The following is a 17,095-nucleotide window of genomic DNA, read 5'->3' on the forward strand; positions in this document are numbered from 1 at the left end:
TCAAAGTTTTTGGTTCTAGTCAGGATTCTAGCAGACGTATTTAGCACTAACTGAAGTTTATTTAGTGCTTTATCCTGGTAGCCGGAAAGTAGAGCATTGCAGTAGTCTAACCTAGAAGTAACAAAAGCATGGATTAATTGTTCTGCATAATTTCTGGGCAGAACATTAGATTTTTGCAATGTTACGTAGATGGAAAAAAGCTGTCCTTGAAACAGTCTTGATATGTTCGTCAAAAGAGAGATCAGGGTCCAGAGTAACGCAGAGGTCCTTCACAGTTTTATTTGAGACTGTACAACCATCAAGATTAATTTTCAGATTCAACAGAAGTGTCTTAGTGTCTCAATGACCGTTCCACAGGTGCATGTTCATTAATTGTTTATGGTTCATTGAACAAGCATGGGAAACCCTTTACAACGAAAATCTGTGAAGTTATTTGGATTTTTACAAATTAGACAGGGTCCTTAAAACGGGACGTTTCTTTTTTGCAGAGAAAAACACAGTTGAAGACGGAAGTTTACATACACCTTAGCCAAATACATTTAAACTCAGTTTTTCACAATTCCTGACATGTAATCCTAGTAAAAATGCCCTGTCTTAGGTCAGTTAGGATCACCACTTTATTTTAAGAATCTGAAATGTCATAATAATAGTAGAGAGAATTATTTATTTCAGCTTTTATTTCTTTCATCACATTCCCAGTGGGTCAGAGGTTTACATACACTCAATTAGTATTTGGTAGCATTGCCTTTATATTGTTTAACTTAGGTCAAAGGTTGTAGGTAGCCTTCCACAAGCTTCCCACAATAAGTTGGGTGAATTTTGGCTTATTCCTCCTGACAGAGCTGGTGTAACTGAGTCAGGGATTGAGGTCAGGGCTTTGTGATTGCCACTCCAATACCTTGACTTTGTTGTCCTTAAACCATTTTGCCACAACTTTGGAAGTATGCTTGGGGTCATTGTCCATTTGGAAGACCCATTTGTGACCAAGCTTTAACTTCCTGACTGATGTCTTGAGATGTTGCATCAATATATCCAAATAATTTTTCATGATGCCATCTATTTTGTGAAGTGCACCAGTCTCTCTTGCAGCAAGGCACCCCCACAACATCATCCTGCCACCCCTGTGCTTCACGGTTGGGATGGTGTTCTTCAGCTTACAAGCGTCCCCCTTTTTCCTCCAAACATAACAATGGTCATTATGGCCAAACAGTTCTATTTGTGTTTCATCAGATCTTTGTCCCCATGTGCAGTTGCAAACTGTCGTCTGGCTTTTTATGGCGGTTTTGGAGCAGTGGCTTCTTCCTTGCTGAGCGGCCTCTCAGGTTGTTGATATAGGACTCGTTTTACTGTGAATATAGATACTTTTGTACCCGTTTCCTCCAGCATCTTCACAAGGTTCTTTGCTCTTGTTCTGATTTGCACTCTTAGCACCAAAGTACGTTCAATCTCTAGGAGACAGAACGTGTGTCCTTCCTGAGCGGTATGACGGCTGCATGGTCCCATGGTGTTTATACTTGCGTACTATTGCTTGTACAGATGAACGTGGTACCTTCAGGCATTTGAAAATTGCTCCCAGGGATTAATCAGACTTCTGGGATGTCCCCAATATTTGAGATCTTGGCTGATTTCCCCATGATGTCAAGCAAAGAGGCACAAAGGCCACAGGTACACCTCCAATTGACTCAAATGATGTCAATTAGCCTATCAGAAGCTTCTAAAGCCATAGCATCCTTTATCTGTAATTTTCCAAGAGGTTTAAAAAAAAAAAAAAAGGCACAGTCATCTTAGTGTATGTAAACTTCTGACCCACTGGAATTGTGAAATAATCTGTCTGTAAACAATTGTTGGAAAAATTACTTGGGTCATGCAAAAAGTAGATATCCTAACCAACTTGCCAAAACTGTAGTTTGATAACAAGAAATTTGTGGAGTGGTTGGAAAAACAAATTTTAAATGACGCCAACATAACTGTATATAAACCTCGGACTTCAACTGTAATTAATTATATACACACTCTCCTATTCTAACAATAGAAATTGCTAGCTACACGTTTTATATGTATAACAATCAAATATATGGCACCATTAGTAAAAACAGTGTTTGTGTTTGATAGCCATTATTTGATACTCCTCACCACACAAGACCAGTTGATAGCGGTAGACAACCGGAGTCAGCCAACGTCCCCCTCCCCCCTCCAGATTGTTCCATTTTTGTGTGGTGCATCTACCCCAAAATAAATGGTTTATTACAGCAAAGGAATATAATGCATACATATAAAAACAGCAACTTTAGACTGATCTCTGCTGACTGACAAGTTCCCCAATCACAGTTTCACTTTGAATTGCATAGAAAAAAAACATAAATAATGAAAACGATTCAAACTTACAGATATCATTTTATTGTTCCAAGATCATAACCCAATAAATCCATTTCAAGTATCCATGTTGTGGAGGGCAGGATCTCTCATATCATGGAAGCAATGTTAAATCCTGCACATTTTCCACGTAAGGCAACAAGGATCCTCAAATCAATCTGCAGATGTCTTTCTTAGAGTTGAATGGGTTTTAAAGGGAGTTAGTTTCAGCTCAAAAATCAGACTAATTTAAACAGTAAAAACATCATAAAGATTTGATTCTGGGGTATAACGGCCTTGCAGTGTATTGCGCTTACCAGTTATTAAAGCAGATAGTCGTGTTTGAGAGTTATATGGCTGACAACACTTTATAAATCAATCAAAAAGAGAAAATATTAGGCCTTACACATACACAGGATTTTGAGCTGCGCAAGCAGTCGTTTTCTAAATGGACGAAGACTGAACTGAAGTTGAAGGGGGGCATGCTACCCCAAGCGGCGAGTGCCCGAAGACTTCCCGAGTTTGAGCGCTGAAGTTCCTTTAATAATTTGAACTTTCCAATACCTCGCAAAACCACTTGGGTTAGTAAAGCTAAATTAATATGACAGCAACATTAGAAGCTCCATGCATTAAAGGCCTTATTGCTTGACGAATAAAAGATGGCAGATGTGCACGAGACATTGAATCACATTCATTAGGTATACACGGTGTACAAAATCTTTCTATGACAGACTAGGGGGTTTCAAATTGATTCCACGGAGTGCCTAGTGTCCGCAGGTTTACGGTTTCCTTTCAACTAATCCCTAGATAACCAGGTGTGGAAAGTTCCTTGCCAATTAGTGACCTTAATTCATCAATCAAGTACAAGGGACGAGCGAAAACCAGCAGACACTTTGCCCTCATGGAATGAGTTTGACACCGGTGACATACTTGCCAGGTGAAAGCTAGTTCTTCTTGAGATCACCTGTTAAATCCACTTCAAAATCAGTGTAGCTGAAGGGGAGGACACAGGTTCATGGATTTTTAAGCCTTGAGACATGGCTTGTGTGCCATTCAGAGGGTGATTGGGCAAGACCAAAATATTTTAGTGCCTTTGAATGGGGTATGGTAGTAGGTGCCAGATGCACCGGTTTGAGTCAAGAACTGCAACGCTGCTGCGTTTTTCACACTTAGCAGCGTCCCGTGTGTATCAAGAATAGTCCACCACCTAAAGAACATCCAGCCAAACTTCACACATGGGCCAGCATCCCTGTGGAACACGTCACACCTTATACAGTCCACACCCAGACAAATTGACTGCAAAGGTGTTCCTAATGTTTTGTACAGTGTGTTCACACAGCAAGTGATGCTTTGATTACAATTACATAAAACCATGCAACTAAATATTTAAATCATGGTATCAACATGCCAAGGCATAGAATTAAGGACACTAACGGAATTGTGAACAGCAAGAGCTTCCTAGAATATCGCATGAAAAACAAGCTTATTTAGCATAAAGACAACTGAAGACTAGCTTAACTAAAGCAAGGATGTAAACAATACACACTGCTTTATTCTTGAACAACTGTGCCAAAAGCACCTTTGTCGTAAAATTAAAAATACTGTCTAGGAAATGCAAGTGGGTAGCTTCACATTTCAAGTCCCCCCAATATAAAAAAATATCAGTGACAAAAAACAAACAAGCTCATAAAACAGAACTAGCCATCTTGGAGCGTTTCTCTCAAATGGGCGTCAGCAGCAATGTAAACTACAACTTTCAATCTTACAATAGACAATGCTTATATGTAACAACAACCTGGCATATTATTACACCAAGTAACTCAAATCTGCATTTGACAAGTCAAAAAGGTCAAACCTGTAGATAGCCAGTGCAATAACAGAATATTGGAAAAAGTAGCCTACCCCACGGTAGGAGTATTTACTAACTACTTCCATCCCTTCTCTTGACACGGGAAATTAATAAATGGGATGTGATTGTGGTGCTCCAGACATCCCTCCTTTGGTACAGGTTCACCAGGTTCACCTTGTTACAAGGGAACATGGCTGAAGAGATACGACACAGACTCCCCGTTGTGTGTCCGGCGAATAGCCTCTGCCAAGATCATGGCGATGTCAATAACCTGAAATGAGAAAACTAATTAACAAACCAGAATCTCACTCAGACTTCTTGAATATTGCCTCACAGATAACTTCAAACCGCCAAAGATAAAACAATTGGTCAACTAAACACCAGTATATGTGTAATATACCACTTGACTTTTCCCCCCATTTTGTTATGTTACAGCCTTACTCTAAAATGGATAACAAATAGTCCCCACCTCATTAAAATATACACACAATGCCCCATAATGACAAAGCAAAAATAGGTTGACATTTTTGCTAAGTAAACCTGATATATCATATTTACATTAGTATTCAGACTCTTTACTCAGCACTTTGTTGAAGCACCTTTGGCAAAGATTACAGCCTCAAGTATTTTGGGGTATGACACTACAAGCGTGGCACACCTGTATCTGGGCAGTTTCTCCCATTATTCTGTGCAGATCCTCTCAAGCTCTGTCAGGTTGGATGGGGAGCATTGCTGCACAGCTATTTTCAAGTCTCTCCAGAGATGTTTGATCAGGTTCAAGCCCAGGCTACTCAAGGACATTCAGAGACTTGTCCCAAAGCCACTCCTGCGTGGCTGTGTGCTTAGGGTCATTGTCCTATTGGAAGATGAACCTTCACCCCAGTCTGAGGTCCTGAGCACTCTGGAGTAGGTTTTCATCAAGGATCTCTGTACTTTGCTCCATTCACCTTTGCCTCGAGCCTGATTAGTCTCCCAGTCTCTGCCACTGAATAACATCCCCACAGCATGATGCTGCCACCACCACGCTTCACCACAGGGATGGTGCCAGGTTTCCTCCAGACGCTTGGCATTCAGGCCAAAGAGTTCAATCTTGGTTTCATCAGACCAGAGAATCTTGTTTCTTATGGTCCGAGTGTCTTTAGGTTCCTTTTGGCAAACTCCAAGCGGGATGTCATGTGCCTTTTACTGAGGAGTGGCTTCTGTCTGGCCACTACCATAGAGGCCTGATTGGTGGAGTGCTGCATAGATGGTTGTCCTTCTGGAAAGTTTTTGCTCTGATATGCACTGTCAACTGTGGGACCTTATATAGACAGGCGTGTGCCTTTCCAAATGATGTCCAATCAATTGAATTTACCACAGGTGGACCAATCAAGTTGTAGAAACAAAGGATGATCAATGTAAACAGGATGCACCAGAGCTCAATTTCAAATCTCATAGCAAAGGGTCTGAAAACAAAGTTCTGTTTCTAATTTTAATAAATTTGAAAACATTTCTAAAAACCTGTTGTTTTCGCTTTGTAATTATGGGGTATTGTGTGTAGATAATTATTTCAATCCTATTTTAGAATAAGGCTGTAACGTAACAAAATGTGGAAAAAGTCAAGGGGTCGGAGTACTTTCTGAAGACACTGTAGCATAGTTTCAACACAGTAAAGAGACGAGGACAATGCAATATACAGTAAGAATTCATCAAGCAGATACTGTAGTTAAGGCAACGTGCTGAGCCATGGAAATGAAGATTGACAGCCTGCTGCTTAGATAATCATTGGACATTGTTTAAAGAGGTTGCTATGGAGTGGAGGGAGGTTGGTATGTGTGCTCTGTACTGGTGTCATGTGATCTGCTATGTGAAAGCAAAACATTTGTCCAAACTTCAGCCACTTTCAGTGAACTTCTTACAGCTCAGAAAATGAACTACAATTAAATTATTTTAGAAAATATTATGTTTAAATTCCCGAAGTGATCTAAACCCTGCAACAACAAGTAAAGCGTTAGTTGCTGAGGCAGGGATTCCCACCTAGGGCTGGGCGATTTATCAAATGAATTATGTTTTAGCGCGATATTCCAAACGCCTACATCACAAGAATCTCTATTTAAAAAATTCTCATGTATAAGCGCTTAAGCCCACTTGTTCTCATGTCTATATGGTCTTGTCGCTTTCACTTCTGCGATGGTGCACATTCCTATTATCACACACACCCTCCCATGCACAACAAAGATGAAAGAAAACCACTTGTCAGAGAAGGTTTCAATTTGCATTTGAGGTTTGGTCCAACAGAATCGGTCATTTGGACACCAAAACACATTGAGAAATTATTTTACTGTAATAGACAAGAACTTAAAAAGGGTATCATTGGAAAGGTTGTCTCTCAACTCCTCAAATTCCTCGATGAGCAGACACTGGAAAAACAGGAGTATCAATGAATATTGAGTCTGGAAAATGAATGCTCAGTTTGTCAAGTGCGGGTTACCCCTAGCAGCATTTTAGCCAGACTTATTTTCTAAAATGTGCAATGAGCATAAACAATTATATAAGGAATTGGCAACTCGTTCTCATTCTGAGAAATAAGGTAGGCACTTGAATTCAACATCTGAACAAAGTGGATAGTCTGTCATGCTGTTCAAACAGTTGGAGACTGACAGAAGGGTGTGTTAATTATTCAACTGTTCTACCTTGTTAGCAAGCAAATTGATCCAAATTAGCTAGACTTTAAATATAAAGATTAGCTGGCTACTTCCTAGCACATGGGCTTGTGCTTGAGAGATGTTTATGAGGCCCGTGTTCATTTTCTATACTGCCTGCTAAGTTGGTCATTATTAGTGAATGTGCATTGTTCTGGTTAAATTTGTAACCAAAAGCCATTTTCAGACTTGAAAGCCAGATCAGTGATTATTGGGGGAAAAAAAGCAAGTTAACCTATTTTGATAAAATAATTAAATTATTAGTAGTACTGCTGAGCTATTAGTGCTTCGAGGTCAGTACGATGATGTAAATAATCAGTTTGATTGAATGCTGTAACAGAATAAAAAACAATTAAAGTCCCATGATGGTAGTGATTGCTTATCACTTAATTTAGTCACATTACTTTAATAAAATATTTCAGTTATGTAAATTATGTTTTATTTGATGACTTTTTCCCATTCTGAGTCATCTCATCTCTATAGCGCTACTGCCAAGAGAATTCTCTTCGGTTAGTCACATCCGTGTATTTTCCCCCTCAAGCCGATACCACGACGGCCCTCAAATAACTACACTGGATACTATGCAAACTGGAAACCACAGAGGTTGACCGATTAATCGGAATGGCCGATTAATCAAAAGAAATCAGCCAAGACCTCAGAAAAAACATTGTAGACCTCCACAAGTCTGGTTCATCCTTGGCATCAATTTCCAAACGCCTGAAGGTACCACGTTCATCTGTACAAACAATAGTACGCAAGTATAAACACCATGGGACCACGCAGCCGTCATACTGCTCAGGAAGGAGACGCATTCTGTCTCCTAGAGATGAATGTACTTTGGTGCGAAATGTGCAAATGACTCCCAGAGTAACAGTAAAGGACCTTGTGAAGATGCTGGAGGAAACAGGTACAAAGGTATCTATATCCACAGTAAAACAAGTCCTATATCAACATAACCTGAAAGGCCGCTCAGAAAGGAAGAAGCCACTGCTCCAAAACCGGCATAAAAAAAAGCCACACTACGGTTTGCAACTGCACATGGGTACAAAGATCATACGTTTTGGAGAAACGTCCTCTGGTCTGATGAAACAAAGAACTGTTTGGCCATAATGGCCATCATTATGTTCGGAGGGAAAAGGGGGAAGCTTGCAACCCAACCGTGAAGCACGGGGGTGGCAGGATCATGTTGTGGGGTTGCTCTGCTGCAGGAGGGACTGGCACACTTCACAAAATAGATGGCATCATGAGGTAGGAAAATGATGTGGGTATATTGAAGCAACATCTCAAGACATCAGTTAAAGCTTGTTCGCAAATGGGTCTTCCAAATGGACAATGACCCCAAGCATACATCCAAAGATGTGGCAAAATGGCTTAAGGACAACAAAGTCAAGGTATTGGAGTGGCCATCACAAAGCCCTGACCTCAATCCCATAGAAAATGTGTGGGCAGAACTGAAAAAGCGTGTGCAAGCAAGGAGGCCTACAAACCTGACTCAGTTACACTAGTTCTGTCAGGAGGAACGGGCCAAAATATACCCAACTTATTGTGGGAAGCTTGTGGAAGGCTAAACAATTTAAAAGGCAATACACTCAATTAGTATTTGGTAGCATGTAAACTTCTGACCCACTGGGAATGTGATGAAAGAAATAATTCTCTACTATTATTCTGACAATTCACATTCTTAAAATAAAGTGGTGATCCTAACTGACCTAAAACAGGGAATTTTTACTAGGATTAAAATGTCAGGAATTGTGAAAAACTGAGTTAAATGTATTTGGCTAAGGTGTATGTAAACTTTGACTTCAACTGTATATATTTGTAATAATGACAATCACAACAAAACTTAATGAACACTTATTTTAACTTAATACATAAAATCCATTTAGTCTCATATAATGAAACGTTCAATTTGGTTTAAATAATGCAAAAACAAAAAAGTGCAAAAAGTAATATAATATAATAATGCAAAAAGTGAAATATGTGCCATTTGAAAAAGCTAACGTTTAAGTTCCTTGCTCAGAACATATGAAAGCTTTTTCACGAGTCTTCAATATTCCTCGTTAAGAAGTTTAGAGTTGTAGTTATTATAGGACAATTTCTCTCTATGCCATTTGTGTTTCATAGACCTTTGACTATTCAATGTTCTTATAGGCACTTTAGTATTGCCAGCCTAATCTCGGGAGATGATGGGCTTGAAGTCATAAACAGCACTGTGCTTCAAGCATTGCAAAAAGCTGCTGGCAAACGGAGGAAAGTGCAGTTTGAATGGATGCATACGAGCCTTGCCGCTGCCTACCACCACCTCAGTCAGACTGCTCTATCAAATCATAGACTTAATTATAATATAATAAACACATAGAAACACGAGCCTTGGGTCATTAATATGGTCAAATCCGTAAACTATCATTTCGAAAACAAAACGTTCATTCATGCAGTGAAATACGGAACCGTTCCGTATTTTACTGAACGGGTGGCAACCATAAGTCTAAATATTGCTGTTACATTGCACAACCTTCAATGTTATGTCATAATTATGTAAAATTCTGGCAAATGAATTACGGTCTTTGTTAGGAAGAAATGGTCTTCACACAGTTCGCAACGAACCAAACTGCTGTATATGCCCGGACTCTGCTTACAATGAACGCAAGAGAAGTGACAATTTCAGGCAACGCATTGATTATATGCAACACAGGACAAGCTAATTAAACTAGTAATATCGTCAACCATGTGTAGTTAACTAGTGATTATGTTAAGATAGATTTTTAAAAACATTTTATATAAGATAAGTTTAAATGCAAGCTAGTAACTTACCACAGCTCCTTGCTGCCTGCACTTGCATAACAGGTGGTCAGCCTGCCACGCAGTCTCCTCGTGGATTGCAATATAATTGGCCATAATCGGCATCCAAAAACGCTGATTACCGATTGTTATGAAAACTTGAAATCGGCCCGAATTATAATCGGCCATTTCGATTAATCGGTCGACACTGTCATTGATTTATTTAGAATTCAAAGCACACTTAACCAGCATGGCTACCACAGCGATACGCCACCCCATCTGGTTTGTGCTTAGTGGGACTATAATTTGTTTTTCAACAAAACAATAACCCAACACATCTCCAGGCAGTGGAAGGGCTATCTGACCAAGAAGGAGAGTGATGGAGTGCTGCATCAGATGACCTGGCCTCCCCCAACCTCAACCCAATTGAGATGGTTTGGAATTAGTTGGACCGCAGATTAAAGGAAAAGCAGCCAACAAGTGCTCAGCATATGTGGGAACTCCTTCAAGACTGTTGGAAAAGCATTCCAGGTGAAGCTGGTTGAGAGAATACCAAGAGTGTGCTAAGCTGTCATCAAGGCAACGGGTGGTTTTTTAGAAGAATCTAAAATATTTTAACACTTTTTGGTTACGACTTGATTCCATGTGTTATTTCATAGTTTTGATGTCTTCACTATCATTCTACAATGTAGGAAATAGTCATTAGATTATTGCTGACTGTTTGACATGCAGTGTCTTTTACCTTTAATTGTACAAAAAAATATATATTGCGAATCTCCATATCGCCCAGCCCTATTCTGACCTGTATTTTTGAACAGTGTTTCATCTTGTCCTCCTGTGGGATGGTATTCGTGACAACCACAGCCTCAAAACAGGCATTGTTAATGCGGGTGATGGCAGGGCCTGAAAAGATCCCATGGGTCAGGATAGCGTAGACCTTTGTAGCTCCAGCAGAGACGAGCCTGGATGTCCAGAAGGAAAAAAAGACAAACAAAAAAGGAAACTAAAATAGGTTGAATTCACCCCTTTTTGTTTGTAAACAACCTTGCTATCCAATTTATATTTTCAGAGACTGTTCCCTAAACAAATGTAATAGTTTGTCAGTATCGGTTGTACATTTAAAGATTGAATATTCAGTCTCTGCTCTGTAAAGATCTATGCAGCTAAAACACAGTAGTGACTCACTTATCTGCAGCATGGCAGATGGTGCCGCAGGTGTCTGCCATGTCATCAACCAAGATGGCCACTCTGTCCTTCACGTCCCCCACCAGGACCATGCGGTCCACCTCATTAGCCTTCTTTCGCTCTTTGTGGATGAGAGCGAAGTCCACATTCAGCCTGTCTGCTATAGAGGTGACCCTGCAAGGGGAATCCACAGATTGGTGAGGTTATGGTACTACAGATGATGTCAATTATTCCACAAAGTTACATCACATTACAATTAACATAGAATTATAAACCAGTTTCTTACTATATGATAAATTGCAAATTACAAACACATGCATTGATGAGTATCAAAAAGATTGTTGTAATAATGAACGAGGTGAAAGTAACAAACACGTTAATGAATTGATCCACAATCATCCTTTCAACATACTGATATTTCTAACAACTAAAATCTGTCCCTTTGAATTGATGAAGCATCTGTAGGCCCATTGGTACCTGCTTACCTTTTTGCTCCTCCGGCATCAGGAGACACAATGGTGCAATTCTTCCACTCATTGATGTTCTCTTTTATCCATTTCAGCACAGCTGGCTCAGCGTAAAGATTGTCCACAGGGATATCAAAGAACCCCTTCAGAGGCGTACAGAGAGCAAAATCATGATAAGATACAGGATCATTAGTCAGTGTCCTCAAACTTGCTTACTTGCAACAGCTTTTTGGAGAAAATGTAATGTGGCTCATTATAGTATGTAACACAAGTATAGTCTAATGAATAGTTTGTACATCTTACTTGTGAATCCTACACCAGTGACTGCAATATACTGATGGAATGAGACAACTAATGTGCCAGATTGCTCACCTGTATCTGCGAGGCATGCAGGTCCATGGTGATAATGTGATTGGCTCCTGACACTGACAACATGTTGGCCACCAGCTTTGCAGAGATGGGTGCCCGACTCTGTGAAGAAGAACATTGTTAACCTCTATGCTTATACAATGCCTGAAGGACCATTGAGCCGCTGTAATTCTATATTTTTTTAAATATTAAAAAGGAGGAATACCCATCTCCTTTCTGAATTAGCTTTGTCAGTAGGGTTGAAAAGGGTCGGAAACTTTCCGGTAAATTTCTCATGGGGAAGTTAAGCACTGGAATTCTGGAAATGTTGCTTAAATTCATCAAAATAATTAGCTTATAACAGTGAACCATTTTTTTGTGCAGCACACAAGTTAATTATAGGTCTTGTGGCATATTTTGGTTAAACTATCCCCAATTCAATGGAATTGTAACCCTCTGCATGCACAGTGCACTCTTCCATCACATGTACAGCTGATTCTCAAGATCTTGCACACTAATGAGATGCTATTTAGCCCACACTACTACACTGTCTGAGCCAAGGACTTACATGCTTTCTGGTCAGTTTTGATTACAATACTGGGTGGGGTGAATATATTTTATATCACATTTTTTGTTAACAAGTAAATAGTAGCCTACAGCAAAGTGTTAAAATAATTTCTAACTTGCTCATTTTTGCTAGTTAGTTTTTTCTACCATGGTTTTAGCTTGCTTGAGCCTGCTAACTGAAGTGTTAATTCACCTGTTTCCATACATGCTTCATTCAAAAAAATATATCTTAGAAAGGAGTTGTTTAATCTAACTGCTAAACTATTTCTGTACATCGAGTTATATTATTACTTTTTTGCTCATTTTTTTCCTAATCTTTACAGGAAAATGCCACAGGCACTATCTGATGTGTGGAGACTTTTCACTGCAGCTAATGTAGAAGGAAAAGCTGTGTACATTTGCAAATACTGAGCCAAATCATATGTGAAGAATGCAACAAAAGATGCAGAATCATCTGGCCATGTGCATAAAGTTCCCTCAGCTCTCACAACAAGCAACCTCTGACAAGAGTCCCTCAACTTCTATTTGAAGTGAAAATTATAAATCAGACACCGTATCGATAACAACAGCTCATGGTCTTCCTGGAATCAGAAGTTTTTTGGACTGGAGGAATGGAGGAACGTAGTCAGAAATGCTGATGAATGTCTTGTTCGAGCTGCGTATGCAACTGGTTCACCTCTGATGCTCACAGGCAATGTGTATTGGAAGAGATTTCTGAATGTTCTTCACCCAGCATACACCCCTCCAACCAGACATGCTTTATCTACTCATTTTCTGGATGCAGAGTTAAAGTGAAGGTCAAGCAAATCATAGAGAAAGCAGACTGTTTTGCAATCATCTCTGATGGGTGGTCAAATGTTCGTGGGGAAGGAATAATTAACTACAATAATTAAATGTTTGACAGTCTCCCGGAGGGGAAGGAGTCTCTCCAAGAAATGGCCATATCACAGTCTGCCATCAAGAAGACCCTCCTGGATGATGTATTTTGGGAGAGAGTGGTAAGCAACCTGAAACCTATAGCAGTTAGCCATTGAACAGATTGAGGGAGACAATGCTATACTGTCTGATGTTCAGACTCTGCTTGCAGATGTAAGAGAATAAATCCATACTGCCCTGCCCACTTCACTGTTGCTCCAAGCAGAGGAAACTGCAGTTCTGAGATACATCAAAAAGCGTGAAGACTTCTGCCTGAAGCCCATACACGCCGCAACGTACATGTTGGACCCCAAGTATGCTGGCAAGAGCATCCTGTCTGGTGCAAGGATCAACAAGGCCTATGGTGTCATCACTACTGTGTCTCTCCACCTTGGCCTGGATGAGGGCAAGGTTCTTGGCAGTCTGGCGAAGTACACTTCCAAGCAAGGGCTTTTGGATGGAGATGCAATATAGCAGTCGTGCCAACATATCTCATCAGCCACCTGGTGGAAGGGACTTTGTGGATCGGAGGCTCTTCCCCTGTTGCCTCCATCATCCTCCAAATCACACCAACATCAGCCGCCTCAGAGCGCAACTGGTTCTTGTTTGGGAACACACACACACCAAAGCACACACCTGGTTGACCAATACAAGGATAGAAAAATTGGTAGCCATCCAGGAAAATTTGAGCCAGATAATGAGCCATTCTCAAAAAGGTTGGAAAGTGACAGTGAAGATGAGGCCTCAGAGTCTGATGTTCAAGAGTTGGACATTGAGGAGGTCCAGGGAGAAGACATGGAAGCCTCAGAGGAAGACAGTAAAAACTAAAGCTTTGGTTTTCATTTTACAGATACACATTGAAAACGTTCTTGGGAGATGCGATGAATCATTTGAGTCATTGGGATCATTCAATATTCCCTTTCTTTTGACGTTCTGTGAAATCATCCCATGTGAAGAGTCAACTCATTTAAAGTTCAATTCATAGCATTTTTTTTCTATTGGAAGGATTTAATCATTTGCAATTGTCTACTTATGATAAACCTTTTACCTTATGTTTCCATATAATAATGGTAAATGTATGCAATGCAAGACACCTAAATGGTATTAATTTGCATATATTTCCATTAATTCCCATAAAAAGTTTCCACCTCAATATTCCCCAAAATGTGCAACCCTAGTTAGTCCATTCAACCAAAGTGGTTCGGCCAACAGGGCATTTTTGAAAAGCAGTCAAATATTTGCTGAGATCAATCAAATCACTCACCGATTGATATTGATAGTGCAGAGCAGCGGTTCCCAAACTAGGGGTTACGAGCCCCATTTGCGGTCTCCTGATATTAAAAATGGGGTCGCGGGAGAATTTCATTCCCACTGAATTGCTAGGCCCGCTACGCTATGAAACCACACACTATTGCAGAGACGTTCATGTCACAGGACGCAATTGATATAGTGAAAACAATGTGTTGGGAGGCAGAGGTGCAGAAACTCACATCAATACCTTTGTCAGATAACACTGTTAAACTAAGAATTAATGCTATTGCTAGCAATCAAAAGAAAACTGACTGAATGACAAACTCCCCAGCTTATGCTCTCCAAATGGACATTAGCTGTGAGGGCCGAGATGCCCATGTACTGACTTTTGTTCGCTACACACGTCAGGGAATGCTATTTACCAGGACCGATTGCTCGGTCTCACGATTCAAGAGCATAAAACGGCAGAGGAGATGTTCAGTGTGCTGCGTGGCCATATTGACAAAAAACAAATTCCATGGGCTCAAACGGTGGACTTTTGCACAGATGGTGCTCAATCTATTGGGGGCAGGGCAAGCCTCTGCACTCTAGTTATGAATGTCTCCCTCTCCCATATGGATATACTGAGAGCAACTGGCGGCAAAAGAGCTGAGCACAGAACATTGAGATAAATTGCAGCAGGTAACTTTGATTGTAAACTACATCCACTGCACACACACCTGTTTGCAAAACTATGTGGAGATATGGGATCAGAGCATGACAATGTTCAATTTCACACCAAGGCGTGGCAGTTATCGAGAGGGAGTGTTGGAAAGATTTTTTCGCATTGAGAGATGAACTGTTGTCATGTAACAGACATATTTGGGAAACTGAACGCAAGCACGGAGGGGAAATACAAAAACATTTTACAGATGAGTGAATCAGTGGATTCAGAGGATAGAATTCTTATTGGAGAGTCTTTCCAAAGTGAACCATGACACCTTTCCTCAGCTGTGCATGTTTCTAACAGAAAACAGAATCAGTAAGTGTCCCACACGAGTGATGGCTGCTCACCTCCAACACTTGGAAGAGCACTTTCTGACCTACTTCCCAATCCTGACTCAGTTGACATGCCGGTAAGTGAAATCAAACAGCTGATCAAGCAGTCATGTGACCGAATGCTGCAGACAACGGAGGCGTTTTTGTTCCCGACTCAAAGGGAATAACCTGCAGTCTCCCTCTAAGCATTACAACTCATGGTACCCTTCGCCAGCTCATATCTGTGTGAAGCTGGATTCAGTGATCTTGTCTGCATTAAAACCAAATATAGATCCAGGTTGGATGTGACAGCAGAGTTTAGGTGCGCACTTTTGACCACACGCCCTGACGCGACATGCACACCCATCTCATTAGTGGCAGTGAGAAGAGACATCAGACTAATTTGCAAATGACTGTCATAGCCCCATATTAAAAGTATGTGATAAGTTGAGAAGACAATCAGAAATAGTATTAGAATGTTTTTCAATTGACTGCCATAGCCCCAAATAAAATAAAAAGTTAACATTGGCAGTTAATTACAACAACAAAAATGTCCACATGGTTGGGTCCGTGAGAATTTTTAGACATCAAAATGGGGTCGTGGGCCAAAAAAAGTTTGGGAACCCCTGGTGTAGTGTGTTGGTGCTGTGAATAAAGAACAAACGATTTAAGTTTCCCTCACCCCCACCTTGTCCTTCTTGTCTTGTCTTGCATATGGGAAACAGGGGATGACAGCCGTGACTCGTGAGGCAGAGGCAATCTTACAGGCATTGATCATGATGAGGAGCTCCATTAAGTTATCGTTAATCTCACCACAACCACTCTGGACAATGTAGACATCCTCTCCTCTGACACTCTCCCCAATCTCCACGCTGCAGGAGTAAATCATGTGGTGTCAGACAGTAGACTATACATGGTGACAGGTCCACAACAGGTAGAGAACAATAAGATCATAGAATCATGGGCTTCCAGGTCAATGGATACAACGCAACGAATGAATGTTCTGTATATTCACAGTTATACATTTCTGCACTACCAACTATTCTGTGATCTAACATTATACCAACAACATAACTTGAAAAAGAAACAGAGAATATTGAAGAACCCTATGGATGTCAACACTCAGGATGAGGGCTATTATTACAAACCTCCAGGTAAACAATATTCTTAAGCTTTTCACATGTCAAAGGCACCTGCTACTTATACCCTGCAACAAGCAAGCAAGTCCCATGTCTACTGTCAAACAGGATCATTTTACAACACTAGTAAAAACACAGTACAACTCAGAAGTACTAATATGGTAATATGAAAATAATTTAAATTAGTTTGATAAGACTGAACTCCTGTGATGGATGGAAAATAATTTGTTGCAACTGAGTACATCACCTACCAACTTCACCTACTGCTAGAGGGTCAGTGTGAGTGCTAGCATCAAAAGGTTGTAGAGTAATACAATTATAAGCTTTTAGCCTGACAAATTGGCTAGAAGTCAATTAAGCAAAAAAAGATTTCCACTACTTGGAGGATGTAAAATTAGCTAGCCAAATGCCGCTTTCAAAACAACTGGGACCTCGGAAATCTACGACTTCAGAGCATTCAAGACAACTGGAACTCGGAAAACTGGGGGGGGGGGGGGGGGGGGGGGGGGGGGGTCGTTTAAAGGTCATTCAAATCGGAAATTCTGG

General features: G+C 40.5%; 1 protein-coding gene across 2 annotated transcripts in view; it reads right to left on the bottom strand.

Moving 5' to 3' along the window:
* The window catches only part of LOC139423026 (ribose-phosphate pyrophosphokinase 1-like), an 18,594-nt gene continuing 1,499 nt past the window's right edge, over positions 1-17,095 (bottom strand). The window contains exons 2-7 of one of the 2 annotated variants that reach the window (XM_071174598.1): positions 16,099-16,282; positions 11,685-11,783; positions 11,331-11,455; positions 10,846-11,019; positions 10,463-10,622; positions 1-4,472 (exon numbers count right to left, since the gene is read on the bottom strand). In XM_071174598.1, coding sequence (XP_071030699.1) covers positions 4,380-4,472; positions 10,463-10,622; positions 10,846-11,019; positions 11,331-11,455; positions 11,685-11,783; positions 16,099-16,282 — 835 coding nt within the window. In that variant the 3' untranslated portion in view covers positions 1-4,379. Of the gene's footprint in view, positions 4,473-10,462; positions 10,623-10,845; positions 11,020-11,330; positions 11,456-11,684; positions 11,784-16,092; positions 16,283-17,095 lie in introns of both variants that reach the window. The other variant, XM_071174596.1, reaches the window with a different exon arrangement.

This window comes from Oncorhynchus clarkii, chromosome 12, assembly GCF_045791955.1.
Source record: "Oncorhynchus clarkii lewisi isolate Uvic-CL-2024 chromosome 12, UVic_Ocla_1.0, whole genome shotgun sequence".
Lineage (NCBI taxonomy): Eukaryota > Metazoa > Chordata > Actinopteri > Salmoniformes > Salmonidae > Oncorhynchus > Oncorhynchus clarkii.